The sequence below is a fragment of the Tachypleus tridentatus genome, chromosome 6 (genome assembly GCF_004210375.1).
Source record: "Tachypleus tridentatus isolate NWPU-2018 chromosome 6, ASM421037v1, whole genome shotgun sequence".
Taxonomy (NCBI): Eukaryota; Metazoa; Arthropoda; class Merostomata; order Xiphosura; family Limulidae; genus Tachypleus; species Tachypleus tridentatus.
The window spans coordinates 15,664,107-15,687,064 of record NC_134830.1 but is presented as its reverse complement, the minus strand read 5'-3'; the positions used below and the strand labels follow the sequence as shown (position 1 = coordinate 15,687,064).

The window sequence follows — 22,958 nt, the reverse complement described above, 5'->3', positions numbered from 1 at the left end:
GTGAAATATATAAAGAATTACAACAACAAAATATAAGAAATACCAAAGATTAATAATGTACTGAAAAATTATACCAAGTTGAAGAAGCCACAGAAAATGTAAGACAGGTTATCCATTCTGGTTTAAGATATCTAATCAAAAATTTCTTTGGAACAAAAAATAAGCAGCCAAGAAAAGGGCTCAGAGTGTAACTTACAGGAATGAATTCAAAATTGTTGGCCAAATTGGTAACTACACTTATAGTATTGGTAGGATTTTCACAGGCTGTGTTTTTTATTCAATGTGGGGCATGACAGTGAGTAAAACAAAATATGTGACCTGATTAAATAATAAATGAATATTTGCTGTAAAATTATTATAAATGCTATGTGTAGATACAAGTTTGGCCACCAAGTTTGATCTTATACCTTTAACTCTCGTGCTCAATCCTTTTTGTGGCCATACCTTTTTCCTTCACACATAAAATGTTTCTGATTAAATATCATGACTTTTTGTCAATGCACATCAAAAAACCAAAGCAAGTAAGAAAGTGGCACTTGATAGTAGCCAATATTAGCTTTAGGATTGTAACCTTATTATTTGGAACAAACCTACACTTTACAAAACCAACCAGATTCTTTAAAATATACGATGATAATTTTCCTCTTTAAAATAGTGTTAATAACTTCCTTTACAGTAGCACCATAGAATATAAATTAACAGTTCCTTATCATCACCCACATGCACTTGGTACTACCATATTTTTATTTATGCTAATTGCTTAAGCTAACATTACATAATACTAAATGCTTTTTAATTAGATATGATAAGATTTAGCAAATCTCTATTTAAAGGTTGGCAGTGAATAATAACTATTCACTTATAATATTGTTTTGAGAACTTGAACTGCTTATCTAGTTTGCTCGGCCTAATCCAACACTTTCGTATCTGCACGTGCTTTCACTCTATGGTTTGCTGCTTTAAATCAGCCGAATTTAATCCAAATGACAAAAAACTAAAAACAGTCACATGTGACAAATTTTACATCTAATAGCAACTTATAAATCTCTATTAGTATACAAAATTCAAAAAAAAAAACAACCAAAGAAGTTAAAGATGTTTTTCTATCAAATAAAGTTTCCATACATTTGGCGCAACGAAAAAAAAAACGTGAAGTAAGGAACCAGTTGAGCACATACACTGAAAATATACGATAGTTTGGATTACTATAGTCCAAGGTACCGAAAGTGTAAGAATTATCACCCCCTGTTAATAATACACTGTATCCTGTAGGTTGTTTTGACTGCACAAGACACTATCATGTCTTGATCTAAAAAATGAATTTTTACACTTCCTTCTCCGTATTTGCTCAAGGTTTTCAACCTAAAACGCTATTCAAACTTTGTATATGCAGGAAGTGCTAGAACCCATCTGGACTACATCTGTTATATGATCTATGACTAAAGGATATATGTTGGATATACGTCAGCGACAATATTGACGACATAATAATGCAACAACACTCACTTATGGTAACGAGAAAAATTTCGACAATTCAAATAACTTGGCATCAAAAATAATAAGACAATCGAACCACACATATTGAGTTATGTAACTAGACTTGTCATAACTATCGCCTTTAAAATAATTATTTTTAATTCAATTGTTACGAAAAGTAAATAATCATTAATTTTGAGATAACTAAATAAAATAAATAAAAACTCTTAAACTAAATAATCTTCGATATCCAACAGATACCATCACTTGACTTGATCTAATAATGAAAGCTGGATCAATGAAGCAAAAGGGATTGATGCCAAAAACAAATATCCATATAGTTCCATCACGAAAAACGTTGGAAGAATTTCGCTGTGTTGAGGTTCTCTATACAACATGAGGTGTGAATAGTAGTTTTTACTTTTTCAGTCTTGGGATTTCAAGAAGTGTGAATAATATTTACGCAGCTTATAATAAACTTACTCACTTCTTCAATTTTCAATCTTCATAACATCACTAAACACGTGAAAACTTAAAACATATTATTTTACTGTAATATACAATTTCGATGTTTACTGGAAGGTGTAGGATATTAAGTTTATAAAAGTAGTCCCGGGATACCCAAAATATTTACAATCCAACGATTTTTATAGAAACAAGGCTACGTTAAAAATACGTGTGTGTGGTAGATTTTTTTAGTTGGTAATGTGCCAGTCATTCAACGAGGTATCTTTGCATAAGTTAGTTATTGCGTGTATTGAGTTATTCGATCGATTAGCTCTGAAAATGTATAAATCCTAGTACAATTAATGAGTAAAGTCTCTGCTGAATTTTACAGTAAAATATGTTATTTGTAAACTTATGCCTTCAACTGTATACGAGTATAGTAACAAGTAGGTCAAAGAGGAAATAAACTAATTTGCTATAGTTAGGTGAACTGGGCTTGGCCATATATTCTCCAAATTATTTAAAAGAACAAAGTTATAACGTTATCATTCTACATAAAAGTAATTAGAAAATATTAATTCAAAGCAACTCTCACCTTTGAACATTGGAGAAATCTTCCAAATTGAGACAGGTCCGAGACTTGCAAACTGGCCAAAACAGTTCTCCAGAATGAAAAGAGGCATTCCACAAATCACCAAAAATAAGATGTAGGGAATTAAAAAAGCTCCTGGAAAAAAAAAAAAAGGTAATGCACATACCGTTATATTAAGTCACTGCGTATTTATAATTCTACACAATTATATGTTTTGGGGACATGTATAAAAATTGTTATTCCTTGAATTTCGTTTATTTAGTATATTTAATATTACTTCGTGCGATTAAGGAATTGGTTATGAATGGAAAATAAAAAAGAACAACATAATTCATACAATTCAACTTTTGTATTTTTCAAAGTGATTTTCATGATTTACATAAATAATTTTAGTTTTCAAAGTTAAAAAGACACACACTACATGTTTTATTTTTGAACGTTCATTTGCATATGCCATATATTGTCAACTAAGGCATTTGTAAAGTAGGCACAACAGTAGTAAAGTTTATTGTTGTTAACATGTACAAATACTATGCCAAATGAATAAAAGTCACGGTTTTAATGTTTACAATATATAAAAAACGTCATTTTCACAACGCTGTTCAAACCCATTCAGTATGATAATACAACACCTTTAATGTTGAAAGTATTTCAACAAGCTTGCATGTGTGTGTGTGTGTGTGTGTGTGTGTGTGTATGTACATATATTGTCAATGTTTTAATTCACATGACGTTAAGAGCAAACAAGTTTGTATGAGTAGGCTCAAAATGTTCTTATTTGACTCCATTAAAATATAGTTAGTTTTACGATTATCGAAAGACAAAAGTAGATTATAAATAAGAGAATTGATGAAGCATTGAGGCGGTTGAAATAAGTGTTGCGTTACGCAAGCAGTATTTTTGTTGTTGTTTTTTTTTTATTTCGCGCAAAGTTACTCGAGGGCTATCTGCGCTAGCCGTCCCTAATTTAGCAGTGTAAGACTAGAGGGAAGGCAGCTAGTCATCACCACCCACCGCCAACTCTTGGGCTACTCTTTTTCGCAAGCAGTAAATCAGCCCGTTTTACTCTCTGTTGGTAAAGTCATTTTTAGTGAACTATTTGGATCAATGTCATCATTGCGCATATTCATTTACTTGCTGAATCAGTTGTGAAATTGTACAAGTAAGTTTATTTTTACTTTAAAGATATACAGTTAGAGTGATAATTCCTTTTGAATGTCATTTGTAAACAAAAGGCCTACAAATTATAATTTGTATAAATGCCAAGGAAATAAAGCAGGATGTTATCTTTAAGTGGGCCATACTACGATTATTTTCTCCAAATAATTTAAAAGCAGCACCCAAACAAAAGAACAACATTACAATAGTACGTAGGCTTTTGCTTGTTTGGAATTTCGCGCAAAGCTACACGAGGGCTATTTGCATTAGCCGACTCTAATTTAGCAGTGTAAGACTAGAGGGGAAGGCAGCTAGTCATCACTACACACCGCCAGCTCTTGGGCTACTCTTTTACCAACGAATAGTGGGATTGATCGTAACAGTATAACACCACCACGGCTGAAAGGTCGAGCATATTTAGTGTGACATAGATTTGAACCCGCGACCCTCGGATTACGAGTCGAATGCCTTAACCCACCTGGCCATGCTGGGACCCACTACAAATTAAAAATGTTTAAAAAATTAGTGACGTTAAAAATATGGTATCTATTTGAAAAAGGTTTTAATATTTTATTCACTGTTACTCTTGGAAATATATATTTTACTTGGTTATAGTTTCAAGAAACGATCAACAGTTTAAAAAATTTTGTTTTGTTTTTTTTTGAATTTCGCACAAAGCTACTCGAGGGCTATCTGTGCTAGCCGTCCCTAATTTAGCAGTGTAAGACTAGAGGGAAGGTAGCTAGTCATCACCGCCCACCACCAACTCTTGAGCTACTCTTTTACCAACGAATAGTGAGATTGATCATAACATTATAACGCCCCTACGGCTGGGAGGGCGAGCATGTTTGGCGCAACGCGGATGCGAACCCGCGACTCTCAGATTACGAGTCGCACGCCTTAACGCGCTTGGCCATGCCGGGCCGTTTGAAAAAAGAACAATAATAAAACAGGTAAACCTCTTTCATATCTTATGCCGGGACTTTTAACTAACAATTTGCGAGTCTCGTTATGTGATAACAGTCAGCCAAATGTTATAAATAACAACTAAATTTAAAACAAAGTAAAGAAGAAACAATAACATTGTAAATCAATCTACGATTAAAATGTGCAAAATATTTATATGATTTGTACGGTCATTAATTATATCAACATACGGGGCTAACATACATCATATACTTAATGATATTAAAATGTAATTTAATTTTGAAAAATACTTTGTATGACGTGCGCTATCAGAGAGATGTTAAAATATTTGTAATGATACTCCGTTACATGTTACACTATTATACTGTTAAAGTACTATTCATATGGTGCCATTTATTCAATATACTAACATTATACAATATTTGTGTTAATTATGCACAATAACATACTTCTGGGTAACCAATATGGCCCTACTATCTCAACACTAAGTCTGGAGGCTTATGACATTATAAATCATGTTTCAATACTTGCAGTGGGCACAGCACAAATAGGTTATTATATAGCCTTGTTCTTAACAGACAGAAAAACAACAACAAAACAATTGGCTCTCTTAAAGCAATAGCTGGAAAAATCTGTTTTAAATTACTGACGGGTCCAGCTTACAGTGTAAATTGAGTTTGCAAGCCAAATAAAAATCACGTTGAAGTATCTGAAGCCACTTTCAGTAGCCTCTTTTCATTGAAAGTGTACCCTTTGACCACCGACCTCTTAACCCTTCTGGAAGTCTTGGACCCGCCAGTGACTTACGTAATATTAATTTACTTTACCTCCTCCGCTTCGATAACACAGGTAAGGAAACCGCCAAACGTTCCCTAGCCCCACAGCGTATCCTACACTGGCGAGAATGTAGTCCAGTTTATTACTCCAATTGCCACGATCAGTCTCGTAGCTGTCGTCGCTGTTCTCGGTGACCGTGGACTCCATGTCTTCCTGGCACGATGGTAGAGCCAGTTTGTCGTCCACCATGTTACCGTGTCCCTTTTTTTCACAGTTACCAGACTTAGAGAGTAAACTTTCCTCGTCAAACTCATCATCTTTGTTATGATGGTGGAGGTGGTGGTGATGATGGCTCTAAAACATCAAAATACAATTAAATTAAAAATATTGGCAATACAAATTACCAAGAGCTAGCTACTCTGGTACATAGAACCTCATCACTACAAGTAAAAACACATCATATTGTTCTATCATGGAAAAGTAGTTTCATGTAACACCAAATGCCTGATTATTGTAGAAAGTGACAAATAATATTAAATATAAGAAAAGACATACCACTACCGGCTCTTATATCATATCGTGGAAGAAAATAGTTCTTACAGACCGTTTTATTGCTAGCAAAATTAAAACGTGGACTTAAACATCCTAAACTAGTTCAAGTTTGTCAAAACTACAATAATTTACCCCTAAAATAAGGAAGACTTTATTTAGCAATGATTCAATTCATCTAGTTAATATAAGTTTAATTGTATACTGATGTGTTGAAGCTCTCTTGAGAATATGTTTTCACCCAGATTTACAGTTACAATTCTACAAGAAGAATAACTAGCAACATACTATATACACCTTCACACACACACACACACACACACACACACACACACACACACACACACACACACACACACACATATATATATATATAGGATTGAACGACATCTGGTATGAATTTATTCAGAAAAATTTTAATTCACTCCCACAAAATATCTATATTCCAAACTTGCGATGGTACTTCTATTCAAAATGTGGACTCGGCAGATAGCCCGAAGTGGTTATGCTATAAGAAAACACACACACACACACACACTATTCCAAATGAGAATTAACGGATTTCTACTTTACAAGTCAAAGAAGTAATATTTAAGAAATATTCGAGATCCAGTAACTTATTATTGATATTGATTTATAACAATGTCTCACCGGAGATAAAAATTACAGAAATAAAAACAAATTAACTTTTGATGTCGCATTCCTATTCACAAATAAAAAGTTTTGTAAAAATTTGGTGTTACTCTGATAAAGCATCAGATGCCTACTTGCGAAAAATAAGACTTGAATGCGGTAATGAAATGTGGTCAACCACCAAAATTTTCTAAGTTTTATAAATATTAAGGAAGTTTTTTTAAACTATGGTTCAATGTTTGGGAGTTGCTTTAACTTTTCTTTACGTGAATTCGATCTTCATAGTTTTTGTTTTGTACTCAGAAATTTTTTTTTCTTATAACTTCGTGTTTTACATTCGACTGAAAAATGTGCTTTACAATTGTTTTATTGATTTGTTTGTTTGTTTTGGAATTTCGCACAAAGCTACTCGAGGGCTATCTGTGCTAGCCGTCCCTAATTTTGCAGTGTAAGACTAGAGGGAAGGCAGCTAGTCATCACCACCCACCGCCAACTCTTGGGCTACTCTTTGACCAACGAATAGTGGGATTGACCGTCACATTATACGCCCCCACGGCTGGGAGGGCGAGCATGTTTAGCGCGACGCGGGCGCGATCCCGCGACCCTCGGATTACGAGTCGCACGCCTTACGCGCTTGGCCATGCCGGGCCATTGTTTTATTGAAATAGAACCATTTCTTTCTAACGAGACGCCAATTTTATGTAAGTGTCGAATTTTTTTGCAACAATATGTAATTTCTCACCTTGAAAAATACGAGATATAATTACCAAATTACCTACATAATTAAGTTCTCACTTTGAAACAAACACTCTTTTGAAGTAATTTTCCTGACATAATTAAGTTCTGAGTTTGAAATAAGCAAACCTAAAATTACGATGTGCAGCTAGATGGTAATAAAACTTAAATCATTTATATGATTCATTTGCTATTTTAAAGAGAAAGGTCACTGTTTCATTTTATTTATAGTTACAGTTTAACCAAGGTTTGTGGTTATAGATACAGAAATATGCCTCGGTTGGTATATAGGTACTCCATTACTGCCCTCCAGTGGCACAGCGAAACGTCTGCGGACTTGCACCGCTAAAAACCGGGTTTCGATACCTATGGTGGGCAAAACACAGACAGCCCATTATGTAGTTTTGTGTTGAATTTTAACCAAACAAGCAAAACTCTGTTACTATGTACATAGAAGGGATATCTCCACAATAATTTCATTCAAAGGTTCATTCGATTTTTTCTGATAGTTAATATTACCTCATTATATGCTCATAGTAAATTGTGTAATAACAGACTTGCATTTAATATACAATGTGGAAGCAAATATTTCATACAAAAGTAAATTGAGCAATTTCTATTTCATGGAAAAGTAATATTGTGTTTAAATAACTGGTTTTTGAATGTACATTACCAGAGAAAAGTTGTAAATACTTAAAAACCAAATTTGTATTTTTCAGGGTATCAGAAAGTTTGTAATGCTAAAAACAATTACAATGGGCACGGCTCAGATAGCCCATTGTGTAGCACTGCGCATAACAACAAAAAAGTTACTCGTGTATGATTCTAGTCTGTAAACATTATTTAATAGTAATTATGATAGTTATACATTTGAATTTTAAATAATATATTTAATATTACAAGCTTTTGATATTCTAAAAAAAAGACGCTTAAATATCAAATAACTGCTTCAAATTTAAAATTTAAATAATATGTATTATTTTGCTACATTTAAAATATGCAACTGTATCAAGGGTGGTTAGTCGAGTTTCAACAAGAAAAATATTTAATACTTCACTAAAAAATTCGAACACAACAAAAACTTTCACATAGAATCAACTAATTATAATTTTATAAAATTAAAACAGGGTAAGAAGAGTCGAAATTAATAACTTTTCTTTTTTGTACACCAGTATTCAATATGCTTACAGACGAACACTGCACCAGACGTTCTTTGTAAATCAATCAAAACGATGCAGCAAAATACTGCAACTGAACGTGGCTTTGCAGTTGGTGCCGCCTCTGCAGGTTCCACTGCGGAATTTTCTATCACTGCAGATTATGACGCCATTGTTGGTTGTGGAGCAGCGTTTATCCGTGAATACATTTATATTTTAATACTTTTTGTTGTATTTTACATTAAAGCACAGTGGTTTCACCGTGTTTCTGAATAAAACGTATTTTAAAAATTAAAGTGTTAAGCGGAATGCATACATACTTATTCCGTTTAATCACGATAATTCCACACAAATAAATGTAAGAAAACCTACACAAGTTCTACATTGCCAAGACACTGATTCTTAGTTAAAAGCCAGCAACATCTACTAGTAGTTACAGTTTACTTTCTTATGCTAAGAAACTTAATTCTTCGATAGAATACGACATCTACAACTTTGATGAATAATCTTACTGACATAAAAAACGCAATAAATGGTCGACAAGTATTTATATAGCATGTAGTTTTCTCAACACGTAATAATCTTGATGGTTTATATATTCACGCAATTATAATAAAACTACATTTAACATTCCCAGTATCATTAGTCAAATAACGTTGTCTTTAATGGTCACTGACAGTTGCGTGCCAAATGAGACTTTGTATATCAGGCACTTTGCTGAAAAGATTGTTCGATTTACTACATTTAACATTAAATATCATTTTTGTCGTCTTTGTTTTTATTTGTTTTTTAACCTAAAACTGCGTGAAGAAGTATGCCTAATGCACGAACTATACCATTTAGTAGAGATAAAAAAGACAGAAATAAAACAAATAGTTACACTGATATGCCAGTTCTGTTTTTCTCAAAATGTGACTCTGAATATCAAATATATTTTGAGTTAAATTAACACTGGGAAGTACTGTAAACTGTATCTACATAAATATAATAGTAAAGCCTATTGTATGTCCATGTAATTACTTCACAGGGTGTGGATAGACCTTCAACAAAATTGGTATGGAGGTTTATTAGGTCTATGCGGGAGTACATACAAATTTGCGTTTTATATGGGTGTATTTTTTTTACGGTTAGTTTTCCCCGTGTGGATGGATTTTCATCAAATTTGTCATAAGGTTTGTTGGATGCATGCGGAGATACATGCAAACTTGCGGTTTCACATTTTGTTTTGCACTTTTTGTAGTCGTTTTTGCTCTTTTTACAATTACATATAAGGGAAACAACTTTTCGTGTCCTGAGATAACCTTTCATTAATCATGAATTTACATAACTTCAGTTGAGAGGACGGTTACTCCAGCCAGTTTTTATTATAATTGCATTAAAACAAACTCTCAAGATTAGTATTCATGTTGACAAGGGCACTTGTTGTTGAATGTAAACATCTGTTGATCAGTCGTTGTTCTCACATACAGATAGACAGATTGCTCACAGAAGTTTTATTCACCATAATATTCAAAATATCTGTTAAATCTCAACAGTTTTGTTTGAATTGTTTGTTTTGAATTTCGCGCAAAACTACACGAGGGCTATTTGCGCTAGCCGTCCATAATTTAGTGGTGTAAGACTAGAGAGAAGGCAGCTAGTGATCACCATCCACCGCCAACTCTTGGGTTACTCTTTTACCAACGAATAGTGGGATTGACCGTAACATTATAACGCCCACACGGCTGAAATGGCAAGCATGTTTGGTGTGACGGAGATTCGAACCCGCGACCCTCAGATAACGAGTCGAGTAAATCTCAAAAGAGGAAAGATTAACACTATTTGTTCTTTCTGGGTGAGCGATATTTTCCGCAAGTTCCTATCAATACAGCAATTATTAGAGACTGACCAACCATTGTAGTATTTCTCCTCAATTTTCTAACAACAACAAAAAAACAACATTAAAATCAAGTTCAGTGGAAATCACATGATGAAACGGATCAATTTTGATGCTTTCCGCGTTAAAAGTGCAATTTAAAAATTACTTTTTCGAAACGTTCATTACCTAAAACATCGTAAAAAAAACACATTGAAACCACCAAGCTTTAGAGATAAATGCGACAAAAAAGTATTTAAATTATCCAGGTTAGCTAAAGAAGTATTCTTGTCTATTTTTAATTTAATGTGTCTTCGCAGAACGGCGCTGTTGTTCTACTTTATTGTTTCTTCTTCTTCTAAACACATTTTCAATCGACCATCATTTCTTTATTTCTCGGAAAATTAACTTGAAACTTGGAAGAGTTATGTCTTGGGCGAATACATCGAGACTCTCTTTTAAGGATTTTGGAAGGTCAAAAGTCAATCAACGCCAAAATGTATATTTTGGGCTCATGTGCTGTCATATTTAAACCAATCAAGATGAAAATGCGAACACATATAAATTTTCATGTCCAACTCACTGAAGGGCAAAGAGGCGGATGCGCCTTTTTTGAGTCTCTTTTAGGAGGGTCAGAGTTCGCAAAAATGCCTAATTTTGGATTTTTTGATCAATTAGTCAAACGTATGATCAATTTTCATGATATTTGGTAAAAAATAGTGGACATGCTTATTTTTGATCATTTTAGAGGGGATTGATAAAGTTAAATAAACTGATAATTTTAGAGGGTTTGGGTCAGTTACTTAGCCATATTTCGACCAATTTACGTAAAATTTAGTATAAAATACTCTTAGGAGTTCCTAATTACACACATATATATAGACAGTTTTGGAATTTGTCTTTTCCTCAATTTTTCAGCAAGGAAAAAACATTTTGGAGTTTTTGCGAACTATTTATGGGTATATCAACCAATTTAAGCGAGTGTTAGTACTAAGATACCAAAACCTCGACCGGAGTGAAATATCGGATCGGTTCCGATCAGCATACTCCTCTTACGTTTATTTTCCTGTAGACTTATAAACAAATCAAGACACGTCAAGGATAAAATATGAATTATAGAAGACAAATGAAGTAAATCCTCAGCTCAGATTATATCCACAAATATTTTGAAAGCATGACAAAAAATCGTAACGATAGTCTTATAAACGATGTATTCATGTTGATTGACCTCATTCTGTGATAAACTGCACTAGTTTCATCGCGAAGACACCTGGATGTAAGGCGTATTTCATAGGTAAACAAACTTACCGATTCCGGTCTTCTAAGAAATCGTAAGCTGTTTCAAATACACTTTTGTATTTTTTAAAAAATGTCCACTGTTTAGATACATAAGTTTTCGCTTTCCTCGTAATGCAGTAATACCAAATAAAACCGGCATTATTCATCCAGATGCTGCAAACTTAAACATACATTTTACACTGTTATTATACTATAAGAAATAAACAAAATAATAATAATAAGTATCAGAATTCAAGTGACTAAAAAGTGTGACGACTTGTAAGGGGAATCTATCACGATAATAGCATACGCCTAGTTTCTAGCCATAGGACGACCTGATGTCACGGTTTGAGGTTCTCATAATTCCAATTTTAGAATGCTGTTTCCGGACTCCGATAAATCCTTTTCTGGGACACCTAAGTTCCTTGTTTTACTTTTTGTTACTGAACTTTGTTTTAGAAACTAAGTATAGAAATTATATATATAACGTAGCATATTGTACTTCCTCACAAGTTAGCACGAAACAAAATTATATGATACACATGTCACTGAGTACGTGATTTTTCACCAGTCAAAACAGACAGTCTATGCAAGTGATAAGCGATGTTTACAGCCGATGTTTAATTAACTATATGTCCCTTTTTTGGGACACCTAAGTTTCTTGTTTTACTTTTTGTTACTGAACTTTGTTTTAGAAACTAAGTATGGAAATTATATATATAACGTAGCATATTGTACTTCCTCACAAGTTAGCACGAAACAAAATTATATGATACACATGTCACTGAGTACGTGATTTTTCACCAGTCAAAACAGACAGTCTATGCAAGTGATAAGCGATGTTCAGAGCCGATGTTTAATTAACTATTGAATCATTCAATTAAACTGAAAGTAACTCAAGAGTGAACAGGAATGGTAGTTGTTTAGTTGTTGTTTTGAATTAAGCACAAAGCTACACAATGGGCTATCTGTGCTCTGCCCACCACGGGTATCGAAACCCAGTTTTTAGCGTTGTAAGTCCGCAGACATAGTGCTGAGCCACTGTGGGGGGGGGTAGTTGTTTAGTATTATAAACCTCAGGCCAACAAAGATTGTTCGACTTAATTGTATTTATAACTTAAGAAGATAATCTCAACACCAAATCTTAAGCTTTACTTTTGCGATTTCATTTTCACTAAACTGCCTATCTTTATTTTTTAAGATCCCCATTCACCCTTTTTAAATTAACAGTTTGTAATAATTTTGTTCCTTTAGCTTATGTCCATGATGGACATAAGTCTGTACAATAGCAATACTGTCCTGTTTGAAGTAGTTTATTTTTATGATGCTCACCCGAGAAACAATGACAATCTTTCGATTATATAGATTGGATGTCTGTTGTTTCCCATATCATTTCCACAATATAATCATTGACAGTGGTGCTACATGTATGATCATTATGATATATTGCGATCAACGTACCATATATTATTTATATGCTTGTAAAACATATACAGCTAATATATTCGTACCCTGTAGCTGTATAGGGAGTCTGTAAACACTGGAGTGTAGAGAGTGTTGGATTATACTGGAATTGTGCCTGGGTTAGATTACTTAACTGCACGAGTTTTATATATGTATGCACGTGCAATGTATTTTGGCTAGCATATATATATATATATATATATATACACAAACACACACATACAAACTTTATAGTATAAGTTATAGACGGATGGATATACAAATATGAAAATTTCAAGTTGTATAGATGCATGCATATATATTCAGTGTAAATACTAAACAGTGTAACATAGCCGAAATCAGTCATGCAGTTGTAAAAACAACTGGTCTCTGATACCGTTGCAATAATAAGTTAATAATTACTATAGTACATGTGTTATGTCTGCCACATACACACTGAATTATATCCACGGCTGCACGCAGCGATATATGTATGCATGTTCTAGATTATGAGACTCCATATAAACCACAGACTATATTAAACGGTTGGATGTGAACGTTATAGAGTCACTGTTATTTGCTAGATAATCAAATAATCTTAAAACTAATCTACACAATGAACAATGATGCGTTTAGTAATACTGTCAAGGCTTAGGTACAATACTTAGTCACGTTTTATGCAAGGTAGCGGAAAAATATTAAACAATAACAAACACAAATGGGCGATCCCAATTATGAACCATTACTGTGATTTACAATAATCTCTATTGTCGTAACTCAACCGATTTTCATTACGAATAAAATTGTTGGAAATAGAATTTACACAGTAACAAATACTAATGTAATATTACTAATTACATAATCCTGCGATGGTTTTATTACACAGCAACAAATACTAATGTAATATTACTAATTACATAATCCTGCGATGGTTTTATTGCCTTAAAACTTTTACATGTTCTCCAGTCATTTCTGTACGACCAGCTTCGTTCTTCACTCCCACTTTATTTCGAGTATATTTTGATAAAAAAGAATTTGCGCATGTGCCGTATTGCAGTATTAGTAGAGGTTGATTTCATATATTACTTTAAGATGTCTGCTATGCGTAAAAAATGTATCAGATAGTGTAATATTTACGTTTGAGGTTTAGTCGCAAAAAGGTAGCCAACTCGAACAATAACAAAACACGAATCCAACAAATGACTCACTTCGTGATGCAGTTTATTCAGTACAAAACTGCAGGTACGCTTTAATTTTCAAATAACCTATTGAACTAATGTGAAAAGAAAGGTTTATTTGAAACTAAGAATATTAATAATATCTTATCTTAACATTAGTTACAAACAACTATTCGGTATGGAGATATTCTAACAAAAGATACTTACGACAAAAGGTGTACAGGAAGATTCTTTCAACACCATTGTTTAATGGTACAGTGCTTTGGAATTGGATTTCAGAGAATCGCAGGATCAAGCAGTCACGTAACGAACTGACTCTAACTACTGGAAACTGGCAATATCACTCTTTCACGCTGCGCGTCGTTGTGCGCATTCAGCGCATATTGCCACGAGGTTGAAATGACGTATACCACACTCACCCATTTACATGAAGCCTAAAATTAACCCTTACTGCTCATTGGCTTTTCCTAGAATTCTGTGCTTAAGGTTGGTTTGGTGTTTTATGGCGCAAAGCAACTAGGCCATCAGCATATTAAAAAGAAAAGAAAAAAACAAACTATCTTTAAACAATGGAAAGATGGACTTTATTAGTGAAGCAACTTGAAGCAAAACGTTGGTCTGGCTTTTTCCAGTATTAAATTCAGTGAACGAATTAAGTTTTGGTGGGAGAGGAAATTCAGCAATTTTTCATAACTGGGTAACCACTTGATTCAACAAAGAAATAAGATAATAACATCAACATTTTTGTGGTACAGTTATACCGGCTTCTAACCATTAATCCTCTCAATTTTAAAGGGCAACCTTTTCATCCACATTAGAAACAATTTGGGTCAAGGATTCAATCTTGTTCGGCAGCTGAGTTGATGGCCGGTGGCTAAATGCAGACGAAACAATTTTAGAGACAATTCCATTTTAAGAATTATAAATTTTCTTTTCTCTTTCTTTTACCATTTCGGCATTTGTTTTCGATTATATATGAATATCTATCGGTACAAAGAAAACATGATGGAACAAACGTTTAATTCAGATAAGGCAATATTTAACACAAAAACAAATATAGTTAAGTATTAATTAATTATTTCTTGTACAATTAAGCCCACTTTCATATTTTATTTATTGGCCACAAGAAATACATTGCGAAGCTAAAACTAATTTTATTTTACATCAAAATACCGAACGAGTCAATCCTCGAGTTCTTTTTTACTTTAATGCACTCATTGAATTTAAACTTTAAGAAATTTAGTTTAGAATGCGCGTAAGAATTATGCTGATTATTAATAGTAAAAGTGTATTTGAAGAGTTATATCTGTAAAAAAATATTTATCAATTGTATAAGAAAGCTTAGTATAGGTTTGTTTTACGGCAACATTATTTCGATACTATTTGACCAGGGTCGATCTCAAATATTTCGTTTTGAAAACACAAAAACTGTAATTAATCTTAACGATACTTCGAAGTTATACAACTAGAGTGGCAAAATAGCACGTCACGACTAATAGTACATTCTTGCAAGAAACAATGTGCACACTGTGTTTTTGTTTGAAGATTCCGAGAAAGAGAAAAGAATGTCCACGGGTTTCACACTGGAGCAATATAAAAAGTAAGTACATATTTTTAATTAATTTATTTATAAAGAAAAAAAACGTACCTTTTACTCTGTGGGAGGAATGCAGGTCAACAGCAATAACTGAATCCACTGAAGAAATTCGAAAAGATTGTAAAATGGTAAATACAATTACGTTAGTTTAACTAGTTTACGCTTTATTAAAATGCGAACCAATTTGTAAACATTTGTAATTTTATTGCAATATAAAAGATCTGAATATCGATGCCTCTCAGACAAATGAAAATACATCACTCAATTCTAAAATAAGCCAAGGTTGTGTTAATTTTTTATGTTATGTACAGAGTAATTAAAGGACACAAATTTCTAAAGATTGGGAGTGTTATAATGTGATGGTCAATCCCACTATTCGTTAGTAATAAACTAACCTAAGAGTAAGCGGTGGGTGGTGATGACTAACTGCCTTCCCTCTAGTTTTACACTGCTAAATTAGGGACGGCTAGCGCAAATAGCCCTCGTGTAGCTTTGAATTTCTTGTAAAGCTACCCGAGGGCTTTTTTCACGCTGGCCGTTCCTAATTTAACAGCGTAAGACTAGAAGGAAGGCAGCTAGTCATCACCATCCACCGCCAACTCTTGAACTACTCTTTTACCAACGAATAGTGGGACTGACCGTACATTATAATGCCCCCACGGCTGAAAGGGTGGGCATGTTTGGTATGACGGGAATTCGAACCCGCGACCCTTCGATTATGAGTCTAGATCCTTAACCACCTGGCCATGCCGGGCCAATGAAATATGTTTCCTGTTTCCAGAAAGTTCGTTTTCTTCTATTTGTTCGAAGAAATGCGATAGTAACAAAATGAAAAGGGTATTTGTTCGTTTCTACTGCTAAATAAAATTATTCATGTACATATGGGTCAGAAAGGTCTTAGAATATCAGAAATGATTTAATTATTTCTTTAGAATTTATATATTTGAGGTTTATGGCGCAAAGCATCCTATCTGGAATTCTCTAGAGTAACAACAACTGTTGACAGCCTCCACCTTCTAGTAGAGTAGCAACAACTGTTGACAGCCTCCACCTTCTAGAAAACAGATAATAAAAGAGAATGTTATCAAGCTCACAGGTCTTTACCTAACTTATAATTTTTTAGAATGAATTCTAATTGAAACAAAATAAAATTTACAACCAGTCCTCTTCAGGATGTGCAACACTTACTTTTCTAAGTTTTCTATTGTTTCTTGTTGTTGCTGTCGTTATGTTGTTCGTGACGAGTGGTAGAATATATTAAAATATTTAATTATATAAAATAAGTTACAAGTAGGTATCTTAATGATAATATATATATATAATTCAGTAATATATATTCACGCACGCAGTTTAATATATGAGTATAGTAACTCCACCTAACTGCCGAAATCGTCTCGTGCTGTTGGTTATATTAGGACAAAGAATGAAGTGTCACGGCGTGTTACTGAAAGCGGTTTTTTGTGAAAGGTCTGTAAACTACTGTTCCGTAGGTACATATACCTTACTTCTGCCACATAAATGACTGGATAGGTGTAGTTGGTTACTAGTGTTTTAATGTCACATTTTAATTATTTTAATTAAGAGCTTCAAATGGCATAGCGGTATGTCTGCGGACTCACATCGCTAGAAAACCGAGTTTCAACACCCGTGGTGGGCAGAGCATTGTGTAGCTTCATGCTTCATTCTGAAACGATCAATCAATCAACCTAATTAATATAATAAAAATTTACTAAATACTGTAAACCATTCTTCATTTTAATTTTACCCCCGTGTCTTATTGTCAGGTTTTAGTTTCATACAATTTACTTTTATCATTGAACGTAATTACCCTTCTGGTCTGGCATGGCCAGGTGGTTAAGGCACTTGACTCGAAATCCGAGGGTCGCGGGCTCTAATCTCCGTCACATAAAACATGCTCACCCTTTCAGTGGTGAGGTCGTTATAATTTTACGATTAATTTCACTATTCTTTTGCAAAAGAGTAGCGTGAGAGTTGACGGTGGGTAGTGATGACCAGCTGTCTTCCCTCTAGTCTTTCATTGCTAAATTATGGACGGTTAGCGAAAACAGTCTCTTGTAGTTTCTGGCGAAATTCCCAATCATGTTAGTTTAAATTTATCTATAATTATAAAGCAGCAAAATTCGAAAAATCTTATTTATGTGATAAAACGTGTAAAGGAAGCACGTTCTGTTACTGCGGAAAACATAAATAATTTTGTTTCAACCAACTTTTCTCCATTCTGATTTCATCGGGACAAATAAGACACTTATTGATTGATTTCAGGTTTATACAAATGATTATAAAATAATAAAGTGAACGATATAAAAATAATTATTTTGAAATCTTGGCTTAAATAAAAACAATATGTTTTCTAGAGTATTAAGTGGGGATTTATTTATTTTCTAGCTATGAATACAACTCTCTAGTTCACTATAAACTTTAAACTCATGTTTTTCGTAATATTTTTACACTCTTCGTACAATTTGTAATTCATTTGAAATCAACTCATTAATAAATAGTAGTTTTAACTTTTTAAATATTACTTTGATATTAATTTGTATTTATTTATTTTGTTTTCTAGCTGTATGTTTGATTTCCACATTTAATAAAACGTACAAAATATTAGAAGCAGGTCTTTAATTAAGGTAGGTGTGAAAATAATTCCGTAGTAGACGCAAGAAAAATGAAAAATTGTACTTTCGACCTATATAATTCTGGCGGTTTCTATAGCAACTTTTTCCGCGCACAGTTGTAGGTTAGATGGAGAGTTGAGAGACTTGAGAAAGTACAGCAACAATAAAAGTGTGTGCTTTTATACATGTACGCGAGAATAATGTTGTGATTTTGGTACTGTTTCTTTGTAGATTTTTAAAGTTTCAGTTTAATAAAACTATATTTTCAGAATGCTTGCTAATGTAGATGTTGTTTTGAATTTCGCTCATAGCTGCACGAGGGCTATTTGCATTAGCCGACTCTAATTTAGCAGTGTAAGACTAGAGGGGAAGGCAGCTAGTCATCACCACCCACCGCCAACTCTTAGGCTACTCTTTTACCAACAAATAGTGGGATCGACCGTAACTTTATAACGCCCCCACGGCTGAAAGGCCAAGCATTTTTGGTGTAATGGGGATTCGAACCCGTGACCCTCAGATTATGAGTCGTGTGCCTTAACCATCTGGCCATGCCGGGCCAGATGTTGTTTTACCGATGCTGTTTCAAAACTTTTATCTGTTTCTGTGCAGTTCTTGTTGATTTTAAAAAACAATCGAATACAGTACATAGTTACAACTGTATTCTTATAAAGATATTTATATTTTATAAAGAATCAAGGGTTAAAGAGATTATTATTTTAGTAAATATCTCCTAATTCGAAATAGGTTGAAAATGTTAGAAAAATTATAGTTTATTAAACATCGTATGAAAACCTGTATTTTTTATTTTTTCAAGTTACGTTAATAATGTTATAAGCATAATATTCTAAATGAAAGTCTACACTTTTGGAAATAACTACGAAAATAATCCAGAGATCATAACTGGCTAATATTATTTCAGATGCGTATTTAAGAAACACCTTTGACGTAGTTTATGTCTTTGTTCTTTACTCTTTTGTATACAGTGCGATGAAGCTAAGTATTTCAATATGGCTGAGTAAGATGCTACGCGCCATACAGCAGGGCTCTTATCACAGTCGTTGTTCGAAAGCTGTTGATTGCTTCATGACTCAATGCAGAGTTCGGTCGATATCAGACTGCGTCACGCTCTCGACGTATCTCACAAAATGTCTGCTTCTTGCTGATCAGCTTTGAAACTGCAGCGTGGAACTGTTCGATTCCAAGATTAGTAACGCTGCAGATATGGATGGTGTCGTGTTCAAGCATTCGCAATCAAAATTTGGCAATAGACAATATTGCTCATTATCATTCTTGGAAGTAAAAAACAACAAAAGAGATTGCGAAACTTATAAAAGTAATTAATTTGAAATACCTGCTTTGATTATGTTAATATTTCGATAATACATTTTTTCATTCATTATTGATGTTCGGTCGGATTGGGGTTTCATGATAGTAAGAGCCGGAGCTGCTATCTGCCGTAAAACGAAACAGAGCCCATACCTTTAAAATATGTCATGTTTTAATTATTATATACGGTCTGTATCAATATTCTAAGTGACTACAAAACTATATATATATATATTGTTACGATTGTGACTACATTCAAACTTTGTAAACATAAACACGTGCAGGTACAAACACACAAACATGTTTAAGAATTTCATGTTCTACTTCTAATGGCCGGGTGTGGCCTAGTATTTCGGCCTACAGTCTGCGTCTGCATATCTAAATACGCAAGCTTTGCGCCATGAAGCCGTTGAACACGCGTCGCATTTTCAGTAGGTGTGAGTTACAGCGATGACAATCAATTCACTTGTTTGTTTGTTTTTTTAATTTTGCGCAAAGCTACATGAGGGCTATCTACGCTAGCCGTCCCTAATTTTGCACTGTAAGACGAGAGGGAAGGCAGCTAGTCATCACCACTCACCGCCAACTCTTGGGCTACTCTTTTACTAATGAATAGTGGGATTGACCGTAACTTTATAATGGCCCCACGGCTGAAAGGGCGAGCATGTTTGGTGTGACCAAGATTCGAACTCACGACCCTCAGATTACAAGTCGAGTGTCTTAACCACCTGGCCATGCCAGGCCATCAATTCACTTCTTCGGTTCAAAGCTGGAAAAAAAAATACCCTTGTGACAGTAGATACTCTGACTGGCTAACGCCCCTCTGGTCAGAAGTTCAAAATTATCCGTAACGGACCCCAAATTTTCATTCCAACAAATAATAATAACATTTCGTTAAGGTAGAATAATGTAGGGGTAACAGTGTAAAAAAAATGAATATTCTTATTGTATTCTTTTTGATACTGCCATCCCTACGTCATTTTACATTTACAAAATATATTTTATTACTTGTTTTGTGACGTTTTCTCACTTGACTGAAAGCTGGTTTACACTAGAACGGGCCCGGCATGGCCTAGCGCGTAAGGCGTGCGACTCGTAATCCGAGGGTCGCGGGTTCGGGCCCGCGTCGCGCTAAATATGCTCGCCCTCCCAGCCGTGGGGGCGTATAATGTGACGGTCAATCCCACTATTCGTTGGTAAAAGAGCAGCCCAAGAGTTGGCGGTGGGTGGTGATGACTAGCTGCCTTCCCTCTAGTCTTACACTGCTAAATTAGGGACGGCTAGCACAGATAGCCCTCGAGTAGCTTTGTGCGAAATTCCCAAAACAAACAAACAAACAAACAATACACTAGAATGATGACTTTATTTCTGAAATTGCAACTTGTCACTACGGCTAGACGATGACATTGTGCAATGCAAAGAAACATAACACATAGAGTGGATTTTGGTTTAAATTGACGTTAATGATAAAATAGGTGCAGAGTTAACTCGACTGAAACAAGAAGAAAAGCGGGACAGTCTGGTGGTTTAATCACTTTCTGGGTTAGTGTATTAGCGATGGTTTCTTGTATTGTTAGGTAGAGAAACAAATGAAAGTGAGTGATCATCATTTTAAAGTAAAACTCTGTCAGTGTTGATTTAATTCTTAACGTGCATATCTCTATTGTGCTTATTGAATACCTTGGCCATTTATACATACAGAGTCTACAAACTCTATGATTTATACTTTCAGAACGTACTTCCAGTCTCTTTCGCGATGTGTCTAACACTATTAAAATGTAAGTTATCCACAAATGACAAAACTGCGTCTTTTATTAATTGCTGGGTTATCGATTACGCCTTCTTTGTTATTTTAATAATAAAATTTGAATAATGAAACACTTAGTTAGGCTCAGCCAATGAAATTCCTCCATCATAATTGAACGTAGTTTTTCTCAGTATAAATACGGGTTCACATTTTTGTTTCCAGAAGAAATAAAATTTAATTTATTATATTTGATTTTCTCTAATTTGATATCGAAATTCTGTTTCTTTACATCACATCGGATGATTTATTTGTTTATGAGGCTGGTTTTAACAGTTTATTTCCCGAGAGCCACTTGTAGAGGTTACTTGTTTCAAACACTCGCCAGTAGACAACAGTCAGTCAGTAGGCACTAAAATGGCGTCACATAAGAAACACTTAGAGTTGCAATTTGTACTGTTATAATGTCAGTAAGACATGTGCATGCCATGAATCACGAGAAGAATTATGCACTCTGAAAGCAACAATATAGCATGATATATGAACTTCAAAAGCGGAAGTGCATGTAATTTGTAGTTTTGTATTATTCTGGCTATTGGTTTATCGCTGTTGAAAGGTTTGTTTTGTTTTTGTTTGTATGGAATAAAGCACAAAACCACACAATGGGCTATCTGTGCCCTGCTCACCACGGGCATTGAAACCCGGTCTCTCACGGCATGAGTTCATCGACATGCCGCTGCGCCACTGGGTGCACTGCTGAAGGGACCTCGTTGTAACGCAGTTTCGAGATATGGATTCCTTGAGACTTGCTTGTTATAGCGAGAATTGGCGGTAAGTGGTGATGACTAGTTGCTTTCTCTCTAGTCTTACACTGCTAAATTAGGGACGGCTAGTGCAGATAACCCTCGTGTAGCTTTTCGCGAAATTCAAACCATACCAAAATTTTATAGCGAGATCCCAACACATTATCTTTCCTTAGATACTGGTGGTCCAAACAGCATGTTAGCATGTTACGATAAAGTTTTTCGATTGTCAGTATAGAAATGATTTTATACACACCAGTGCTGTATTTTATTAGTTTTCATTGAAATCGTCTATAAACTCACCAGTTGCGAGTAATTTGTATTGATAGATTAGTATATGAATTTAAGGGCACCCTAAACGTCCTGTTGTGTGACTGTTTGGTTGCTTATAGTTAAGCTCAAAGCTACACAATGGGCTATCTGTACTTTGCCCACCACGGGTATCGAAACACGGTTTCTAACGTTGTAAGTCCGCAGATATACCATTGTGCCACTAGTGGGGGTGGGCTTTTAAGATGTTATTGTGATTATGGTTAAAAAAAAAAAAAACGTTTGTGAGAACTTTAAACAGATTAAAAATTCATTACAAATTGTGTCCGGCATGGCCTAGCGTGTTAAGGCGTTTGAGTCATAATCGGAGTGTGACAGGT

The 22,958-nt window shown here is 34.4% G+C and overlaps 1 protein-coding gene across 1 annotated transcript in view; it reads right to left on the bottom strand.

The window, feature by feature from the left end:
• LOC143251980 (sodium- and chloride-dependent glycine transporter 1-like) overlaps window positions 1-14,587 on the bottom strand; it is a 49,376-nt gene extending 34,789 nt beyond the window's left edge. Inside the window, exons 1-3 of the mRNA XM_076503428.1 lie at window positions 14,413-14,587; window positions 5,428-5,731; window positions 2,519-2,650 (exon numbers count right to left, since the gene is read on the bottom strand). Of these exons, the coding sequence (XP_076359543.1) occupies window positions 2,519-2,650; window positions 5,428-5,731; window positions 14,413-14,448 (472 nt within the window). The 5' untranslated portion in view covers window positions 14,449-14,587. The remainder of the gene's footprint in view (window positions 1-2,518; window positions 2,651-5,427; window positions 5,732-14,412) is intronic.
• Window positions 14,588-22,958: the final 8,371 nt, after the last annotated feature.